The 21,454-nt window shown below is 46.0% G+C and overlaps 1 protein-coding gene across 3 annotated transcripts; it reads left to right on the top strand.

Annotated features, from left to right (window-relative positions):
• Positions 1–5,065: 5,065 nt before the first annotated feature.
• On the top strand, positions 5,066–19,620 carry CHRNB3 (cholinergic receptor nicotinic beta 3 subunit). Of its 3 annotated transcripts, XM_009564723.2 has the most exons (6): positions 5,078–5,426; positions 8,872–9,023; positions 10,077–10,121; positions 15,846–15,955; positions 16,174–17,056; positions 18,022–19,620. In XM_009564723.2, the coding sequence occupies exons 1-6, from the start codon at positions 5,384–5,386 to the stop codon at positions 18,154–18,156; spliced, it is 1,368 nt and encodes a 455-aa protein (XP_009563018.1). In that variant the 5' UTR covers positions 5,078–5,383; the 3' UTR covers positions 18,157–19,620. The 3 variants fall into 3 exon arrangements, with proteins under 3 accessions (XP_053911227.1, XP_053911226.1, XP_009563018.1); XM_054055251.1 differs by having other exon boundaries at positions 5,071–5,426; positions 16,174–19,620; XM_054055252.1 differs by lacking the exon at positions 10,077–10,121 and having other exon boundaries at positions 5,066–5,426; positions 16,174–19,620.
• The last annotated feature ends 1,834 nt before the right edge of the window (positions 19,621–21,454 follow it).

Genomic DNA, 21,454 nt, shown 5'->3' with positions numbered 1-21,454 from the left:
TGTGTTGGGGTAAGGGCTCCCAGCACCAGTTTTTACCACTGAAAATGGGAGGCCAGGAGATCAGTGCAGAGACATGAACCAGGTGCTTCCGTTGTTCCCAGAATAGTTGTCTTCAAAACAGAGTTTTCTCTTATACCCTGCAAAATCTTGGCCCTTGCTAACAGTTTGCTTATCCCTGAAATCTTCCACATCTTGACATCTGAACAGCAAGTCCATGATGCTGCAGACAAAATTTGGGCTCTCAGGAGAGTTTACCAAAGTGGAGATGAGCTTGATAAAATGGAAAGAGAAGTTGAGAAAACAGCAGAGCTGAGTCAGATCTTCATTTACAGTTATCATTTTAGATCAAACAGTTATTTCAGAGCTAGCTAGCGTCACCAAAATGCACTTATTTACCATAGAGCCCAAAGACATGGTGCCATATCCTGAACGAGACCTCATTGTAAAGTTAGAACTGAAAAGGAAAACAGAATCTAATGCAGAGGAGAATGTATGATCTGTTAGAAATATTAATATGCATATTCTGGTGAAGAGGCTGTGTACCTCTGAAAGGTTCATCTCCTTACACATCTCCAGTTCCAGTGGAGCAGTGGAAGGTTTTATAGGGAAATGGGTAGTGGGCAGTTGCGTGGACTCTACATTGCCAGAAGGCACAGGGACTCAGAGCTGTCTCACATCTGCATTTATGTAAATGCATTTATGTAAATGACATGGGGATGGGAAGGAGGGCAGGCAGGAGTTTCTCACAGTGAAACCCAGGACTGGAACATCTCTTGTTCTGCAGAACCTTGTACTTGTATTTGCAGAGCCTGGTCACCACCGAAACAACTGTCTGACTGCAGCATGGAAATGAGTTCACCTCTGGCAGGCTCTGTCTAGGGTTCCCACCAGCCCTTTCCCAGCTTGCTGTGATAAATGGCTGCTTGTTTCCTACCTGGCATGAAGACTTTCCCCCCTTGCCCACTATGTGAAAGAGGTTAAATCTCCTGAGGCAAGCTGTAAGTGCTGCCACAAACAGGTGCACACACAAAGTTCATACGCATGTTTAGAGCTCGTTTTACAGAGTTCCACCTACTCATGCACCGCTCAACACACGCATTTTCAAAGCCGCACCGCTCCGCTGGGCTCCCACATCAGTCTCACGCGGCGCGCGACCCGCGCTGTGCCCCGAACACGCCCCGTGGAGCAGCGACGCAGCAAGGCGGGCAGTGCCTGCGCTGCCCGGTCCTGCCAGAGGGGGGAGCTGGAAGTACGCGAGAGACGACAGGGAAGCGCCTGCCGGCGGTGGGAGGCGAACGGAGTGGGCGGACGTGAAAGGAGCTTCTCTCGGCGTGAAAATAAAAAGGAGGAGGAGGAAGTTGGCGGCTGTGCTGGTGGTACGGGGGAAGGATGAAGGACGGTGGAATGCTTTGCAGCTCCCTGAGGAAAAAAGGGTGCGCGAAGGAATCATAGAATGGTTTGTGTTGGAAGGGACCTTAAAGGTTGTCCAGTTCCAACCCCCCTGCCATGGGCAGGGGCATCCCACTGGATCAGGCTGTCCAAGGCCCCATCCAACATGGCCTTGAACACCTCCAGGGATGGGGCAGCCACGGCTTCCCTGGGCAACCTGTGCCAGTGTCTCACCAGTCTTATAGTGAAGAAATTCTTCCTTGTGTCCAGTCTAAATCTGCCCCTCTCCAGTTTATAGCCATTGCCTCTCGTCCTATCACTACAAACCTTTGTGAACAGTCCCTCCCCGGCTTTCCTGTATTCAGGTATTGGAAGGTCACTATAAGGTCTCCTCGGAGCCTTCTCTTCTCCAGGCTGAACAACCCCAAGGAAGAGGAAGGGAAGGAGAGAAAATATCAGGGAGAGAGACTGAATGGGGTTGTGCTTGGTGGGGACTACAAGCAAGCCAAGAGAAGTGACAGCAGGAAGGTGCTGGGGCAGTGAGGGGTGGGGTGGTGGGGCTGAGCTGGGTTTGAGGGAGTAGGAGGCACTGGAGGAGAGGCTTCAGGGAGCTGGGCAGGTGGCTGGCTGGCTGCAAACTCTGTGCCCTCAGGCATGTAAAAGTGTCTGTTGCTGCAAAAGGTGTTGGCAAGCTAGGCTAAAACCATCCATCACCCGAAGAAGATGCATACTTTAGGAAGTTGCTTATGGGGAGAGATGCCCTGCTGAAGGTGAGGACCAAGAGCAGAGAGAATCGGAGGGGAAGTACCGGGGCAAAAATGAGGCTCCAGGAAAGGCTACTCTTTCCCACCTTACTTTATTCCAGAGACTGCTCTTTACCACTTCATTGCTGGTGTTTGCCTGCTAGCTCCCTGTGCGGTGGGAGTTGGTGCACAGTGAATTTAGTCTTCCCTTGGGAGCTCTGTGGAGCCTGGCTCCGTCGCAAATACTGGCACCCCAGGCATACTTCCCTTGGGTCCTGGCATACTAGCTCTGGGGACCAGGGAGGCTGATGTGGGCTGGGGATGGTGAAGGCATGTGCACCTGGAGGGGGAGTCCTGCCCCATATCTGCTGCAACAGACTCACCTCTGAGGCCTCTCTTTCCTGCTTCCTGCAGCTAACAACCCTTGTGGTGCTGCAGACCCCTCTCTGGCTCTTGGTTCTGGTTTGCAGCATCTCCCATCCACATCCTTCCTCCCCACTGTTCTTCTTGCCTCTGTCCAGGTTCCCCACCCTCTAGCTGCCAGCAGGCATTGCCATGTCTCTCTGGAAAATTTGTTTTCCACACTTGGCTCCATGGTGCCCAAATGTAACATGGCTTGGACACTCTCCATCATAGCCTCATTTTTTTTTTTTTTCTCCTAATTGGTCCTAATATTAACCGTGTGGGCTCAAATGGATGGTTTTGTGCCTGTAGGTGGATTTATCACTTTTTCCCTGGGAGTCTGAGCTGCTCAGTGAGTGCGGTCCAGTTCCAGTGCTGCTTGTGCTCAGGCAGCTGTTGGCTCTTTGCAGTCTGGAATTGCAGCCTGATGTCAGTTACAAATCCTGCGAAACCTGTGCAATAGGAAAGGCAGATTCTCAACAGAGAAGATTGAAGTTTTACCTGAGAGTATTTGCTATCTTAGGGTGGATGCTCCACATGCTTCATGGTTTGGCTGGTAAAATGGAGTATTCATGAATACCACCTTTACCAAAATGTTGGATAGTATGACAGGATGAAGACTTCAAAACAGAAAACATCATCAGCAAACAAACAGAATTTATTTCTCCAATACATCCCTCTGGGTACCCGATAACTTTGGAAGCCAGACACCAGGCAAGCTAGGTCCTTACCTCATTGTCTAAGCGGTGGCTGGACACAATGGTGAAGCTAGTAAAGCATTGGTAAAGCATCACACTTTCCTCCAAGAAACTGTGAAGCAGCAGCAAAACCCCTAGTCCCATAGCCACCTAATAGAGTAACTTCATTATCTCAAAGCAGCAGGCTAAATCCTTTCAAAAGCAACTTTCTTTCCAGTCTGTGATACAGCATTACCTAACAGATCAGTGCCTGGACTGACTTCAGGCAGTAATTACTATCACGGGTGTCAATAGGCAAAGACTGCAGCTTGCAGTCATGAAGCGGTAGTTCAGCAGAGATGATGGATTGTGCCTGAGGGTGCTGAGCCTTGCACAGGACCAGAAACATACTGGAAAGTCTGTGGTAGTCTGCACAGAACATTTTTAAGAGGTAGATTTTTTGCAGAAAAAATTGCATCAGGCAGGATAATTGTGTTTAGTTCACACTCAGCTTTACGGCAGATTGAGGCACTGTCTGCACTGCTTCAGCCAAACACCTGCTGTTCTCTTGATGCCAGCATAAAAAAAAAGGACCCTTACTGGGCATTTTGATGAGTTGTGTGCTTATTCCTGGTCTGGATCAAATGGGTAAACTGAACAGCCCAGTAGTGATAGCAGCTGGTGAGAACAAGACACTTCATTCAAGACAGTCTCTTGATAGCATTGTTTTTTAGTTGCTTTCTGCAGCTGGGATGAGGAAAGGTGCAGAGGAAACCAGTTGCTCCTCCAGCCCTGCCAGGTGAATACTGGTAGAGCTGAAGAGCTAATGAGGGCCCTTACAGATTTCCCATGTGTACTACAGTAGTGGAAAAGCCAAACCCACTGAGGTGCTGCTGGTGGCCTGCCTGACAGCTATGGATGAATGAGACAGGCTGCAAGTCCACAGCCTCACAAATAAGGTGGTAGGACACTACAAGAAAGTTACTTGTAGAAGCAATGTGACTTTGAACCACAGTGAAATGACATCTTTTTCATTACAGAAGCTGAATGATCTGATAAGGTTACAGCTCCCAATCACTCCTCTGCGAGGACATCAGATAAGGCAGATCTGAATCACATAGCTTATGACCGAAATCTGAACCACTGCAAGAAATGGGCCCACTTGTTGCATGAAAAAAACAGGCTTTCCATGTAAAAGTCATCAAGCAATTGAATTATTTTCGGTTATGAATGTGTATCAGTTCAGGGAAAAAGCTCCTCAATGGAGACAGATGGCAAAGTGGATTTCATTTGGGAAGAAAACCGACAAGATCCTGATTCCCTTTGGTATAGGAGCGGCAGAGGGACAGGAAAAGAATAACCCATAGCTATCAGCAGTTTTTGGGCTTCTGAGAGTAGTCCTGTCCGGGGGGTTGCTGGGGAGGACTAACACCTGCAAAGGAAGTGGCTGAATAATCAAAACCCCCCTCACTGTCATTGCTAAACACAAGGCCCTCGGGCAACATACTCTGTTAAACTGTGCCAATAGTACTGTGGAAGCATTTCTGTGATATTTTGTGTATAAGTGGTGAGATATAAATTCAGAAATCAGCTCTGTTTTTCCTCCTATATGTTACTGTTTTATTTTTCTTCCAAAATCCATTTTATATCTGTAAAAGCACAAGTATAGTATGAAAAATGAATAAACTAAATTAGGTCTATAGGGAGCCTGCCTCTTTTATTAGACCAACTGATACAGCTGGAGCAAACAGACAACACTTCAGGCATGTGATCTATCTTTGAGTCTGATCTGCAGCCTGTGTTTTTCCTTGGCTATAACTGGCAGCATAACAAATGACATTTCTCCTCCTTAAAAACCTTGCCTCACTTCTATTCCTAGACTGCAGTGGCTATAGCCACCCAAGTACCGCCACAAACAAGTCAGTCAGAGTTTAGGACCCAGAGCCCTATTTTTGGCTTATAGGATGTGACAGCTGACTGAAAATCAATGAAGTGTGACTTACGGAGCATCATAATGAGATAAGATAATGCTCGAAAGGTGCTGTCTTCCATTCCAGATTCATTTGTCCGCCTTGATTTTTAACTAGACTGTTTTAGTCCCCTACTAGGATGAGACAGATTTTCTTATGAAAACAAAAGATCACATTTAAAGGAAAAGCCACTGTGGTGCCCATGCTTTGCCTAGTGCTCTTTGCACTGTGTCTGAGCCGCTCAGGTAAGTGCAATTTCTTCTTCTTCCAAGCCAAGAGGCAGTTCTAAAAGATTTATTTTTCTGCTGGACGGTTAGCTGCTGCTTCCTGGTACAAGGTGGATGCCAGCTTCCCTTGGTCCTCTTCTTAACACTGTTTGACTAGCAAAAGAGGATTGTATCAGCTGCTGCCTTTGTGTTGTTGCCACAGCCAGTCTGGCAACAGGGTTTTAATGACTGGAGGGTGGATTGTGGCCACTAGATTAAAGTTAACAAAAAAATCCTAAGCTCGATTCTGACTGCAAGGGAGAATCTCCATCCCCAGGAGAAGAAATGAAATACCTCAGGTGAGCTGTTGAAAAACGCTAAATGTCCTGTACGCTTTCCTTGGGGTGTTTTGCATGTTTGTTCAGCAGACTCCCTGCCCCAATGCTCCTGCTCCTGTGCCTGTGGGGAACGGCTCCTGGCGTGGACTGCAGATTGAAGCTGGAACCTGGGGGAAAAGGGAGATTGCAAGCAGTGCGTGGTTACTTGTATGTGTGGTAACCTGCCAAGGAGCACCCAAACTTTTGCCTTCTCTGTGCAGTGTATGGTAAATTCAAGGATGCATCTATCCTATTGCCACATCTCTGTTTTTTTTTTTTTTCAAAGGCAGTGCTACTTTGTTCTGTGTTTTCTCCTGGCTTTATCTAACTTAATATTCAGGTAGGGCTTGATCAAAGGAGCTGTTAGGCTATTGTTTCTACTTGGTATGTCTTATTTCTCGTAAAAAAATCTGCTTTTAAACTGTCCCCCCACAAGTACTGGGGCTGTTTTAGAAGGTCACCAATCTTACATTCCTTTTGGCTTTATTCTCTGTGAGACATCTTATCAGTGGCTTCCCTAGCGGCTGAGAATCAACAGATTCAGCCACCGCAACATCTTTATCACCTCTCTGCTATACCGTTTTGGAGTATTAGGGCCCATGGACTTCATGTGCAGTATGGGCTGTGAGACAGCACTGTTTCCTTGTGAGGGAGTTCATACACAGCCATGGTCCTTTCCTGTGGGGTGTGCAGTTGTGGATGTGTGTTCAGGGATTTATACTCAAATAAGTACGGAACAATGTATTCCAGCATGAAAGGAAAGCTGGTTTTGATCCTGCATGTTTTGGGGTTGTGGATTTTTTCTGTTCAAAGGCTTTCTCAATAAATTTCCTGTGGTTAACAACCATGCACGTGAAGGGAAAGCCTAACGGCTGTGAGCCGTGTTCTCTGCAGAGACTTTTATGTGTCAGGGGACTGGACCACTGAGGCTGTGAGTGGGGAGAAATATGTGGATGCAGTTCTTGTTTGGCATATCTGGGTAGACAATCCAGTTTCCTAGGACAGACTCTAGACTGTGTCCCGCGTTTGCTGTGGTGGAGCTATGGTTAGCCCTGACGTGAGAATAAATCCTGAAGCACTCAGAAGGGGCATTTGATGTTTCCCAGCTGGTAATAGCAGACCTCAAAGGACTGTGACAAAATGGTAAGATACAGGGTTGCTCCAGAGGCTGCTATAAAATATATTGACAGCTGCATGACCCTATCTCCCTCTGTGGTGTAGAGCAGGTGGAAAGGAGTGTGAAAGCTCCAGCCGGCTGCCACCTCCCCAAAGTTTGGTAACCCTGCCACAGCTGCACATCCAACAACAGAGTGGAAGCATAGTCTGTGCTAGAACGTATGTCACTAAAGTAATTGTTACTGTTAATGACAATCATTAGGCTTCAGAATTAACAGCTTCTCAAAGAGGACTGGGCATTTGCTGTGACTGGCAGCAGGGCATGACAGTGCTGCTTGGACCTTGCGCCATCCTGACAGAACCCGGACTTCACTGGGGAACAATTCTGTCCAATGAGAAGCTCTGATGTGGGAGCAGGATTTTTCTTCAGGCAGTCTTTTGGCTGTGCCATTTCCTGCCAGGTCTCCCCTAGCACACAGCCTTCCTTAGACTCCACTGAGTGAGAGGAGTCTCACCGATTTGCTGGGCAGCATCTACCCTGTGGTTTTAGTTTTCACTCTGGAGGGGGTGCTGGGCTTGGATGACCTTTCCTCTCCCCATGTGGCATGGGGACCCTGCTGGGGGGCTGCCTTACCTCTCATGTTTGCTGCACAGTATGTGTGACTCCCTCAGCTGTGCCCCCTTGCCAGTGTTCTCCCATCCTTGGTCCTTGCACTGTCCCTTGGCTGTTACCCCTCTACCTGCAAACCACTCCTGCAACTCATGGCTGGCAATCCAGGTACATGTGTCTTTCTCACACTGGGCTGACAGGACACGGGAGTGAAGGGACAAGGAGGGCCCCAGGCAGCACCCTGTAAGGTCCTCTTTGACTGCTCACATAGCAGTATAGGGTGCAACCCCTGCAGCACAGGGCTGATCAGCACAATCTTCTGTTTCCTCCATGGTACCTCTGAAGAAAGGTGAAATCTTTCTTATTCTTGTGTACTGTGTACATGCACAAGGGAAGAGGTGGTGGTTGTGTCAGGACCTCAGCATCACAGATAGTGGGGCTGGTGTTTGGGAGAGAGTGGGGGGTCAGAACTGCCCTTCCCCTTTCATGGCAGTGGGGGAAGGCGGAGCATGGTGGCAAGGTCCATCCTCTGTGCTTCGTTGCAGGCAGCTCCTCTGGCTGCCCGATGAGCTCCTTCTTCTTTTTGTTTCGTTGTTGCTGTTGCTCACCCAATCCATCCCCTGACTGGGAGAATTCGGGTTTCTTAACAACTTCCTGCTATCCCGTGGTTAACTGTAGGAGGAGATTCATTTCCAGGTGCTGCGTGAGGCTCCCTCAGATCTGGCTTACTGGCCCTGTAGCTTCTAGTAAGGAAATCCCCCACCCTGATCTTTTTGTGCAGAGCAGACTCCATCTCAGAAAGGCCACAGAAACCAAACAAGACCAAGTGAGATCCCTGGACCCTGAAACACCCACAGAGCATCGCTACTGTGTCTAGCTGCAAGCCAGTGAGGGACTGCCTGCCCCACGGTGGTCAAATTTCCCTTGTGGCCCCAGCTTTCTGTGGTACACTAGGGGTATCTGAAAAAGCAGAACTTCTTCTCAGGGTGGCATTTACCAATATTTTATTACAAAAGGGTGAAAGAGAGCACCTGATACTTTGAACCTGTGGTTTTCTACAGAATAATGAAAAAGAAAGACTGGGCAAGAATGTTGACTTAATACTAGAAGGTCACAGAACAGAAACCTAGTGCAAAGTTATCACCGCTCTGGTGACTTTTGTGTGTGTGAGTTTGGCTTGGGTTGTCTTGTTTTCCTCCCCCCCACCCCCCTTGCCCTGAATCCGCTGAGAGTCTGTGCATATGAATTCCTATAGATTTTACTGACAAGAGCTGCCTAGAGGCAAATTTGTCTCACATCATCACTGTCACACATCTTCAGGTCATGCTGTTCTCTCTGTCTGCTTTCTGGCAAGCCCCCACTCTCTGCTGCTCTCTTCCAGATGTGGCTGCTGTCAGTTCAATTGCTGAAAATGAGGATGCACTCCTCAAACACTTATTTGAAGGCTATCAGAAATGGGTCCGCCCCGTGGAAAACTCCAATGACACTATCAAAGTTCTTTTTGGATTAAAGATTTCACAGCTTGTGGATGTGGTAAGTGTTGTGCTGGACTTAGCAAAACATTATTTTTTTTAATAGAGACTCATGCATCCATCTGGAAGGGCTGGTGATGCTGTTGGCTCTTGCCTCCTGACACACAAAATGCAAAGTAATATGCAATGAAAGGCTGAGTGTTTTGCAGTGCTGATGATGTGTCCTCCCGCCCCATGCACAGCACAGCCCTATGACTTGTTTGTTTTGCAAGAAACCTGAAGGTCCTTTTTTTTCCCCTCTGTTGTCAGTAAATAGGGCCTTACAGCATCAGATATTAATTAAATGGTCCATGACAGACTGCCACTGGCAACTAAGCTTGCAATTTAATCACAAGACAGCTCCAGGAGGGGTGTGAGGAAGTGTAGAGCTGGTTAAACCTCATTCACTCTAAGTAATCTTGTATCCAGGCCAAAGGCAGCTCCCATCTTGACCTAGCTGGCCACTTAGATAAGACACTAGAGGCAAACCAGACAATCCCATGTTTTTACTTGTGGAAAATTTCCCTTCCATTTCCCCTCCATCACTGCAAAGCACAGTGGAATTTACACAGGGCCCAGAAATACCCACACAAGAGTGGCTCCTCGCATCCCCTGGCCCTTGGCAGTGTCTTCTTGGAAGTCTGACATGGAAGGCAGAGTCTGTTTGGTGCTTTATTTACGTACTCAGGATGATGTTTCAGCTTGTATATTCCCAAACTTACTCCAGGCTGAGCAGTGTGGGGAGATAAGCTATCCCATGAGCCCACAAAAGTGTGTATCCCAACCCTACTTGCTGGATGAGCCCTGCTGCCTTCCTGCTTTCAGGCATCTGTTTCGGGCTGCTGTGAGATGCCAGGATTTCATTTTCCAGCCTCAAGAGCTCCCAGCAAGAACAGGCACACCACCTACAAAGTCAGTTCACTTCCTGCAACAGTGACCGAAGAACCCAGGATGTGGGGAAACAGGACCGTAGGGATCCCTTCTGCTTAGCACAGGTTTGGTCTCAAGCAGGCACAGGGTCTTTTTCCGCTGGCTATCTTGGTATTGCAATTCTCTCTACCTTGTGTCACCCTAGGATGAGAAGAATCAGCTGATGACAACCAACGTGTGGCTGAAGCAGGTAAATTAGACCATATCAGACCTACCCTTTAAATGTGGGGCTGCTGAGCAAAGTGACAATCCTAGCCTGCTGTCCACCATGCCATCCATCAACTTGCATGATGCTGAGTGGCCAGACTAAAGTAGCATCATGTTACCTTGCCTGAAGTTTTTTGTTGTCATGCTTCAGCAAATTCATAAATGGGCAGAAAGGCAAGCAAATGGCCTTCAGAAAATAAAATACTCTCTTCTACTGGCCTGCACCCCAGCTGTGTCCTCGAGCCAGCTTTATCTCAGGGACGCATATCCACGCATCAGGATATGCAGTGGCTGTCCCTGGGATCCTGTCTGTGCCCTGAGGGACTATCCTGTCTCAGCCTTAGAGGTCACACAAGTACTGTCTTTCTTGTCTGAGTGAAGAGAAGTACCTTGGATAAGTTTCTTCTTTGGCATAAGTAAAGAGAAAGAAAAAGCCAGCATTTTACCACCCAAAACTGATATCTGTGGCAAATTAATCAAATATCTCTAACATACTTGGTCTGAAAGTTATGGTAATTCACACAAATGGAGGAAAGGTGCAAACTGAACTGTTACATCGCCTTTCTTCTTCACTCCTGAAGAACACTGCATTTGGTTTAGATTACATTGCACCAGTTTATTGACCTTGTGTCAATTATTTTAAATATCTCAGCTGTGTGAGTGTCAATAAACACGCCAGCTGATCCTAGGCAGAGGACGTAAAACCTGAGCTGTACTTGAAATGACACCCTGGGAAGTGGTTCCGAGGTGTCACTGCACTGGTGGAGGAAAAATATGGCTCAGTTTTTGTTGTCAGTCTGGTACCAGTACTGCTGCAGTGAGTGTGACCTTCTAGGGGGAGCAGAACCTCTAAAGGCTATACAGACATTATATGCAAAGACGGTTTCTCCTTTGAAGAAAGGAGAAATTTTTCCCTCCCGTTACTGCAGGATGGGCAGGAATTCCCCCCTTTGCTGGGGAAATTTGTCACTGATCTGAAACCAGCTGCTGAATGCCTGCCCTGAAAGAGCTGTGGTGTTACATTGTCCCTTTCTGCAACTGCAATTGCAAAGGCAATTTGCACAATATGAACAAGATCAGATCTTGGCTTCCTTGTGTTGTTTGAGTAGCCTTTTGGGTAGATAGCAGACCCCTTCTACAGAGGTAACCCCTTGCTGCCTGTCTATCCTGTCTCCGCTTCCACTCTCCCTCCTTGCAGTCCACAACACCCACTTCTTGCTGCAGGTCCAAGCCCTGCACTCTGCAAGTATGAAATCAACCCGCTTCACCCTCCTCTCTCTCTCTGTTCCTGCAAGCATCCCCTGGAAAGACTTTACATCTTTTGCAGCCTTTGACAGAATATTCCTGGGTCTGACTTTCTCCTTCTTCTAGACTGCTTGCTCCATCTAGGACAGCAAAGTCTCATGCTCTGAAGCAGATTTCATCCCTTTGGCTGGATGACATTTGTACCCAGGTTACAGTGACTGCAGAAGAGAGGGACATGAAATACTGACTTACACTAGCAAGCCAAACGCAACATCAGGCTGCCAAGCGCATCAGGCCTGAGATGCTAATTCAGACAGGCACCTGTCGATCCTTTCTCTTCATTGCTGCGTGAACATGTGTGGGGTTGTTTTGGGCTGGCCTGTCTGCTCTGAGCACCTAGTTTTGTACTGCAGTATTGAGCTCCCCAGAGTCATAGCCCAGAGCCTGCGTCACTGCTTTTGCTGTGGGAAATCAGGTTCTCATGCAGGTTGCTTCAAGCATGCTGCAGCAAGTAAGGACATGCCACCATCCACTCATTACCTCTTGGGTATGGGGCAGGATGAGGGGGTTATCCTTCTGCCTCATGCTGTGGCTAAAAGAAGGACCTATCTAGGGAGCAGCACTGTAGATCTGCTGATTTCTCTGGAGGCCTTTGGAGACTGTGCTCAGACTTTAGCCAGGGTAGCTCTCTAGGGCAACACAGCACTGTGATTTTCAGAGTTGCTGAGCTGGGCTTTCATTAGTTGCTACTGTTTCTAATACCCCTTCTCCATCTGAGGGTCTGAGAACATCACGGGCTAAATGAAATGCAGAGTGCAGAAGGTGAGACACTGATTTTCACACATGCAGATGTCAGGCTGAATGCTAAATACCTGTGGCCCAACGCCCGTGCTCTGCTTTGAGAGTTATGCATTCTTGTACGCTTAGTTGAACTGGTCCCACATGCAATTCAGTGTTTGGGGGATTATTAGAGTGCACAAGCATAGCAGCTGGGAAAAGGTCCATAAAACTAAGCAGAATTAAAATATTTTTTTTTCATTTAGGTAAGAAAAAGTGAGACACTAAAACAAAACAGAGCTCTCCAATGACAGAGATCATGTTCTTCTGCAGGAGCTGGGGAGGTCGGTGAAGTCTGGTCCTCACCCTGGGTGCGTGAGGTTGATAAGAAATCACAGTCATAATTTCTCTGCAAAAGTCTGGCTTTTCTTAAGTGAGCAAAGCTTAAATCCAAGAGTTTTTTTCAGGTACTGAAGATGGTTAGACTTCATGATATGCATGTAAGCAGACATACAAGGTGCAAAGGAAATTTTAGTCGTTGCTGAGAAAGTATTTGAGTTTGGGCAAGGTATGAAGTCTACTATTAAGGGTTGAGAATCTGGGCCCAATGTTTCTTGGTCCCCTTGCTGTCAATTAGGTAACATCCCAGACACAGGAATTTGACAGAACTGGAGAAAGAGAAGAGCAGAGAGGAAATCTGGATCAGCTTGGAAGAAAGGGAGAAGAAAGGAAAGGGTCCTTGGTATCTGCTGCTACAGTTCATGTCAGCACAGCCTGTCAGGAGATTCCTGTTATAAACTGCTCATCTTCAAAGTCTGCACACAGTCTATTTTCTGCTCTAGTAAGAAGACACGCAACCATTTGCCTTGCAGACATGAAAGAGCACTTTAGCTGGGAGAGACATCAGTGCAAGGCAGAGGGGGTGGGGACTGTTGCAGACGCAGCAACAAGCCAGGCCAAGGGGTTGCTCCAATACAACTCCAGAGAGATGGTGTTATCTCCATGTGGCTCACAGGGTATTTGCCTGTGTTGTGTTACTGCAGGCTGTGAGCTGACTTTGTTGGCTGCTGCTGTCAGTCCCCTTGCATAACAGGTATTTTTCCAGTCTCAGCCCCTTGAATCTGTTACAGGAGGTGCTCAGGACACATGTGCATCTGTGCCCATCTAACAGCCCAGGCTGCTGGAAACTTCTGGCATTTACCCATCCACAGAGAAAAAATCATGCTAAAAGTGATGTGTTCTGTCCATGCTGCTGGGGCTAAAAGCAGCGACAATCTTTCCTCTCTTCCCACATCTGAACAGCTCACATTCCTGCTTCAGGGTAACCAGAGGGTGAGGTCTGTGCCTGATAGTTGACACCAGACATTTGGGCAGCTCAGAGAGTGTGTTCATATCTCTACTGGTCCAGGTAGTGGGGCCATTAATTCTGGCGTGGTAGAATCATAAAATCATAGAATAGTTTGGGTTGAAAGGGACCTTAAAGATCATCTTGTTCCAACCCCCCTGCCATGGGCAGGGACATCCCACTAGATTAGGCTGCCCAAGGCCCCATCCAGCCTGGCCTTGAACACTTCCAGGGATGGGGCATCCACAACTTCCCTTGGCAACCTATTCCAGTGTCTCACCAGTCTCATGGTGAAGATATTCTTCCTAATGTCTAGTCTAAACGGTACCGCTGGCAATTGCCTCCTATGCTTGTGCCTTGGGCCAGATTTTAGGAGGGATCTGCCAGCCACCTGCCCCTGACCTTGGGCCCCTGACCTTCACTATACCTGGAGGAGAAAGGCATTTGTTCTCACTGTGTGTGTTGAGGTGTCTACTGAGGCTCTGGGTTGCTGTTGCTCTGTAAAGGTCTGCAATAAAAAATGTCTGTAGGTATAGCTGTGAAAAGCATGTGGAACCAAAGACCTTATCACTGTCTACAACTCCCTGAAAGGAGGTTGTGATACTGAAAATGCTGGCAAATAAAACTCTCTAAGACTCGTTTTGGAGTTTCAGAAAGCAAGCATCCTTTATCAGGCCTGGGCAACATGTGGGAATTATCTCTATCAATCATGTGCAACCAGGCAAAGGCTAGTTACAGAATGTATTTCCCATTTACAAGCACGTGTATACTTTTCCCCAGAAATCTTGTGCATATTCTATTACTTTCTAAAGCCTAACTTTAATGTTATGAAACTCTGCAACATTCGAAACTCTGCAACAGTCAAAACTCTTGCTAATTTGGAGCTGGCCCCAGCTCTCTACTTGACCTTACTTTTAGGTGAGTAAGGATTCCCAATAGAGATGATTACAGAAGAAGAGACATTTTTTCAGCATAGAGCATACTGAACACAAGATGTTATCATCTTCGAGAAACAAACAATGTCTGGAAAACACTGTTTTAAGGAAAAGGTGCTATCAGAGGGATATTCTGTCTAACTTTCAAGAAACACAGCTGCTTAGACAAAACTTAACTCAAGTTATGCCAGGAGAGGATCAGATTACATATTAGAGAAAAATTCTTCACTGGAAGCGTTATCAAGCACTGGAACAGGCTGCCCGTGGAAGTAGTTGTCACTATCCCTGGAGGCAGACAAAGTGCTCAGGGATACGGTTTAGTGGTGGACTGGTATGGGTAGACTTGATGATCTCAAAGGCCTTTTCCAGCCAAACAATTCTATGTGGTTAAGTAACAGTGGAGAAGAAGCAGAGAATATAACTTTTTGGTTTATCCTGAATTCATATAGGAAATTGCTCAGACAAGTCTGAGGCCCCCTCATCCCTAGGGAGCTCTTAGTGCTGGAGCTTAATGGAAAGTGGTTCATCTACTGCTTCTTTGTATTGAATATGATCTAAGGCTCTTGCTTCCTCTTGCTGCTATTCCTGTGGGCAGGTGAAGTTCCCATCAGTAGTGAATGGGGATCAGAGAGCTGCTTTTCCACTGCATCTCTGCGGAAATCTCCTGGCTGCTAGTACCACTTTGCTGGAATCTCCTCAAGTGAAAAATAAAAAGAGAGAAAAATTATTCTGGAGTTCAACATGGTGAAAATGTACAAGACTTCCTCTGCTTTTGCTTTTTTATAGTGTTATCTCTTCAGGATTGTAACAAAATGCTTTACAACAATGTTAAATTATTTTTCCTGTAACAGCATGCAGGTCTTTCTCATGAAAGAATAATGATTTGGTTTGCAAGGACAATGTAGAGATATTAAGTGTCGTATTCTGTTCACTGAAAAAAGCAAGGTCTCCACTGAAATGTAATTAAAAGCCACCTCTCTGTCACTTGGGTAGTAACAGCCATGCCAGTTGGCTCTGCTATGGCGTCAGTGCCAGCCAAAATCACTGTACACTGGTTCTCAGTGGGAATAAGAGGTGCCACACCTAAGCAAAGTGGCTGCCTACATCTGGACTACCTTCAAGTGGAATGGGCAGGGTGGTGTGTCAAGTGAGAGTCAGTGCTCTCTGGGAGTGCTTCCCTTGATATTGCCTACAAAGAGATGGGTTGATGAGGCCCACTTGGGCTGGGGGTGTAGTGTTTGTAGGGATTAATATCTTCAAGCCATGCCTGCCTGCCTTCTGCTCAGCAGCTAAGTAGTCTTGCATCAAGCTCTCCCCGTTGTGCTGTCCCTCTGAGGCACGCGGTGGGAGGAGGAATGAGACTGTTGTGTATGAGTGGGCAGAGGACTCTGCTGGCTTGTTACAGGAATGGATCGACCACAAGCTCTCCTGGAATCCGGAGGAATATGGTGGAATCACCGCCATCCGTGTCCCCTCTGAGTCCCTGTGGCTTCCTGACATTGTTTTGTTTGAAAAGTGAGTAGCATGGTTCCTTGCTCTGGGCTTAGGCCAGAGCTTGGGCCAAGGCATGTCAGCCATGATGAAGCTTGTGTGTGCTCTCAGAATGCTACTTATTTAGCTGGTGTGAATGTTGGCATCACTTGTGCTCCAGGTGATGGGTAGAAAGCAGAGTTGTGAGGGGGCAGGACTGAGGCTAATGAACATGGTACTATTTCTTCCTGTCCAACTCCCAGTGCTGATGGACGTTTTGAAGGATCGTTGATGACCAAAGTCATAGTGAAGTACAATGGAGTGGTGACCTGGACACCACCGGCCAGTTATAAGAGCTCCTGCACAATGGATGTGACCTTCTTCCCCTTCGACAGGCAGAACTGCTCTATGAAGTTTGGGTCATGGACATACGATGGCAGTATGGTGGACTTGATTTTAGTGGATGAAAATGTAGACAGGAAAGACTTCTTTGATAACGGGGAGTGGGAGATTTTAAATGCCAAAGGTATGAAAGGCAACAGGAAGGATGGGTTGTACTCTTATCCATTTGTCACTTACTCCTTTGTGTTGAGACGCCTTCCACTGTTTTACACTCTTTTCTTAATAATCCCTTGCCTGGGATTGTCATTTCTGACTGTCCTGGTGTTCTACCTACCTTCAGATGAAGGAGAAAAGCTTTCGTTGTCTACATCAGTTCTAGTCTCCCTCACTGTTTTCCTTTTAGTAATTGAGGAAATAATCCCTTCTTCTTCCAAAGTTATCCCTCTGATTGGTGAGTACCTGCTGTTCATCATGATTTTTGTCACACTCTCTATCATTGTGACTGTGTTTGTTATCAATGTCCACCACCGATCCTCAGCAACTTACCATCCTATGGCTCCCTGGGTTAAAAGACTCTTCCTCCAGAAGTTGCCTCGGCTGCTCTGCATGAAGGGCCATGTAGATCGTTACTCATTCTCAGACACTGAAGAAAAGGAAAGCACCTTCAAATCAAAGTTCCCAGGGAAGCAGAAACACAAGCAAACAAAAGATGGAGAGAAAATTGTTGTTGCCTTTCTGGAAAAGGCAGCTGACTCCATTCGATACATTTCCAGGCACGTGAAAAAGGAGCATTTCATCAGACAGGTAGGTGAAAAGAGGGTAAGGAGAGATCGTGTTTTCCTTGACAGCAATGGCTTCCAAGCTCTTAGTTTCTCTGCATGCCTTTTGCTTTGCCTTTTCCTCCTCCTGTTATATGAGACATCTCCTGGGAGCTTCCCTTGCTTGACAAATGCCATGGTTTCTGGCAAAATACATTGTTCGATGAGAACAGTGTTCTGCTGTGAGAGTCCCTGCTCTTAGATGCAAGAGGCCACAGCAGCCTTTCCTGGAGGAATTCCTGATTTGAAATTATTTAAGTAAACTTGTTCTGCTTAAGTTTGGCGTACACATGAGTCTGGAAAACCTCTGGGTGGTCACATGCTCTGAAAGTGTATCCTTCACAACAGCTATAGGCAGGCTCTATGGCAGTTGCTAGATCTCAGTCCTGTCCTCCCATGAACTCTGCTCAGTGTAGCTGCCCTGTTTTGAGTGGAAGACTTCTAGATTTTTACTAACATCAGTTCAGATTAGTCCCTAAATACCATTTTTCTCTTCCTGCTAACAATCCACCTGGCTGTTAAGATGGCTGATTACTATGTGCATAGAAAATGCAACTCACGCGAGGGTAGAGCAATTCACCTAGTAGCGTATGAAAGATAAAAGCTTCAGCTAGACCCAAGTCCTACCACTTCAAGAGAAATGCAGTCCTGTGAGAAAAGACCCAGATCATTATAAAAGCATCTCCAACCTTGACTCTGTACGCTTAGCTGAAAGCTTTTGTGCAGGCTGAAAGAATTCTGATTGCCTTGTGTGCAAAAATAAGGAATTGGTGTTTTGAACGACTTTCAGCTATGGGTGCTGAAAAGATGATCCATGTTAGTTTTAGCATATAGTACACCACACTATTCTTATTTAAAAAACAGATTTTTGGAGCTGAAATGTGTGTAGCAGTATGAACAAAGTACTGGGATCGTTATTCTTTCTGTTTGTTCTCCCTCTCTCCTTCTCAGGTTGTCCAAGACTGGAAATTTGTAGCTCAAGTCCTGGATCGAATCTTCCTGTGGTTATTTCTGGTAGTGTCAGTGATGGGTTCAGTTCTCATTTTTACTCCTGCGTTACAGATGTGGCTGAACAACACTTTATAGAAAATACTCCCACAGTAGCATACAGCAAGTACGGTTCCAAGGGATGGTGGTGCCTTCGAGCTTGGTCTCTGTTGTACAGGGCAGGAAGCTTTGGCAAGAATGATAGAAGATGATGATAACAGTGGATACTAACTAGTGCTTTCTGTCTTCATACAACTCCATCAGTTACAGATTCGGCTGAGATCAGGGAAGGGCTTGGTGCTCAGCTGAGTCCTAAAGTGAACTGAGGTGATACGACTGGAATGACTGGATGATAAGTATTTTACTAGTATCTTCATTATATTAGAATAAAAGCCAAGATTATTAGATAAAATTGGTAATAGTATTTCTGGCACAATGATTGTACTGAAAAGACAGATCTGTCAGTGAAAATGGCACTTCATAAAGTAAGTTATAGTACGAGCAAAGATCAGTTTATCTACATTTCCAAGCAAAAACCAGGATGTCTCTACAAAATGCTATATGCATGTGTCAGAACTGGCAATTGCACAGCATGTGCATTGGAAAGAGTACAAATACCTTTTAGGTGGGATGTTTACAATCTTGACTCTTTGGCCTCACTTTGCTGCGGGATCATTTTAATAGTGGCAGAACTTACCTCTCAGGCCACATGCTACCAGCCTTTATGGCATGCACACTTCATCTCTCCTCTTGGCTGTTAGAAAGCTACAAAGGGTTACCCACTTTTTGGCATTATTTGCAATTTTGCCTGCTGCTCTGTACTATAGCAAAAGACTGAACAAGGATAGATTTTCCCCATGCTCTGTATATAGAAACTATGATTCTTGCACCTTCTTATTCACAAGACTGGAAGTGGAAGATCACCTGAAGCATATTATATGCAGAAAGGTGGTTATTCCATAAGGCAACAGTGATCCTTCTAAATAGTTATGTTGGAGGGAAGCTGCCAACATTGTTTGCAACAAATGAAAATTGTGGTTGGTGACGAAGTGGAGTTTCTCCTGAGAGCTATGAAGTGGGCTGGCTATTAGGAAGACATATCTTTGCGTATTGGCTGGTTTATCTTTCTCAAGCAATTCAGAATTTAATTCCTATGATTCATTAAAATGGGATCTTTCTGCACGATTAGAAACAGCTCTTGAAGTAGAAATGAGACCTGATAGAAAACTCATAGGTGAAATTCTCACCACCTTTGCTGGGGCAATGTTTTGCCAAAGTGGATTTCTTTAGACAATCCCATTCAGGACTGGTTGAGATTTTCAAGGATGACAAAGGATTTAGAGATGCATTTTTTGACAATTTAAGTGTGAATCTTGTGTTAAAGCTTTTGCTAGCCTTGAAACTTTCTCCCTAGGGATAGAGGTTATAAAGCATTAAAAATATATGGAATATGCTTGTGCTTGGATTATATGTGCACACTGGACTGCTGTGAGTTAATACCGTCCCATCTTGTTGTGTCAGTGTGGAAAGTTCTGTTCATTTGTGCAATCATTATTAATAAAGATCTATTCAGTAAATGATTCCTGTGGTGAGAGTGCTCATATGCTGGGTTTCTTGTTGTTTTATTGTCAGCAAATTCTAGGTTGTAGCCCATTTTAAAAGCTTTGTCCTAAATCAATTAAAACAGAGGGTTTTTCACATTCTTGAGAGGTCTTCATGACATTTTAGCTCTGTGTGGGATGAGGGAGTGTTCAGATCTGGTTAATATATTGCAGAAAACTAGAATAGACCCATTTAGTTTAATGCATGCAGGTAGATGTCTTAACATAAGACACTGGTGTGAAAGCCTTACACATCAACCTTACTACCAGCTTATCCTCTCTTCTTGTATTGTTAAAATCAGTTTGTTCCCCTGGCCAGTACCGTGAAATACCCATAGGAAAACGGCCAGGAAACTGCTCACTGGAGCATTTACAGACTATTGAAATCAATTACTGCTAGGTTTTCCCTTTGAGCACTGGTGCCAACGGGCTGTGTGTTAGCCATGACAAGTGACAAAATCCTCTCCTGGGCAAGTGCTATAGGTGCTCAGCTGGCAGATGGTCCTGTCCTCACCTCCTGTGACATGTTAGTTGCCTGCCTGCAGGCAACACATGGCCGTGTGTCATGTGGCTGTGTCTGATGCTGAGCAGTTTTTTTTTCTGGCTTACGCTGGTAAAGGTTAGCAGATCTCAGGTCCTTGGAGAGGGAGCTGCACATGTATGGCTTTTGACCTCTGTTCTTTCTAACACTGCATCTGGGACTGTTATATCTCTATTCTCACTGCTTATTATTTCCTTGTACTGACTGTTTCCGAGCTTTCCTGAAACTCTTTCCACTGACCCACAAATACATTCAGCATGTCCCTCAGATTGGCGTGCCACTAAAAAACACAATTAGGGAGGACATTTGGGCAGACTAACGGGCTCTGATGGGCTCCTTCCCTCTGCTCTATGTGCTCTGCCTGTCAATGGAAACATTGCAAATTTCAAATTTTTTAAAAAACAAGCAACCCTCTGCCTTACTACTACCTTGACAGTAGGGTCTGCCTTGATTTCTGGGCACTGGTTTGCCAGGGGTCCACACTTGGCACTGCGTGGCAGGGCCATGCATATCATCCACTCACCAAGAGACAACCAGGTAAAACTGCTATTGACTTTTTAATGGGGGAGTGTGGAAAGATGGTCTTCCCCGAGGAGAGAATGTAATAAGCTGGTTGATCTGCCGAATTGCTTCTGTGCTTTAAAATTAAATTTATAGATGCCATCACTCTCAATCAAAGGAGATTTATGGCTGCCAGGACTACATTTATCACTTGGACATAAAATAAGAGGTGTTGGTGTCGCAGCTTTGGAGCTGATGGGGTGGAAATAGACACACCACTCAGTGTGCCCTGCAATGAACATGGGTACTTTACCTGTAGCTGTGTGCAGTTTGCAACCCAACTCAATGTCTGGGATGGCACCAGCTCTCGTTGAGATTTTTATCTTGGTATTTCAGTTATAGGGTACACTTAACAAGAGCTGGGGCAAGCAAAAACGTCACTTTTATGTGGGCTGTTCAATGTCTGCTCAGAGGTGGGCCCCTACAATAGCTTTCTCCAAGGTGAGATCATATTGTGCCCTCCTCCCACAACTTATCTAATCAGCCAACCACTTTCTCAAAACTGACGGAGTTACACAAGGCTCCAAGACTTGAATGTGTCAAACAGCTGAAAATGGCAAAAAAGGGGTCCAGAAACTACTAGGTGGGGGGAAGGAAAGGGAAATAGTACGTTTAGAAGGCGACAGAACTTGACTTTGTAAATCTTACTTTCTTAGGCTACCAGGCTGATGAGCTAGACTGTCCAAACCCTATG

The sequence above is a fragment of the Cuculus canorus genome, chromosome Z (assembly GCF_017976375.1).
Source record: "Cuculus canorus isolate bCucCan1 chromosome Z, bCucCan1.pri, whole genome shotgun sequence".
NCBI classification, from domain to species: Eukaryota; Metazoa; Chordata; class Aves; order Cuculiformes; family Cuculidae; genus Cuculus; species Cuculus canorus.
Note: the sequence above shows the minus strand (reverse complement) of the source record. Positions and strands in the feature narration are given on the sequence as shown.

Bases quoted from the DNA above. Each gene is read 5' to 3' on its own strand.
- CHRNB3 (XM_054055251.1), top strand. From the start codon at position 5,384: ATGCTTTGCCTAGTGCTCTTTGCACTGTGTCTGAGCCGCTCAG. The intron at 5,427-8,871 runs GTAAGTGCAATT...GCTCTCTTCCAG, and splicing joins ACTGTGTCTGAGCCGCTCAG to ATGTGGCTGCTGTCAGTTCA. The intron at 15,956-16,173 runs GTGAGTAGCATG...TCCAACTCCCAG, and splicing joins GACATTGTTTTGTTTGAAAA to TGCTGATGGACGTTTTGAAG.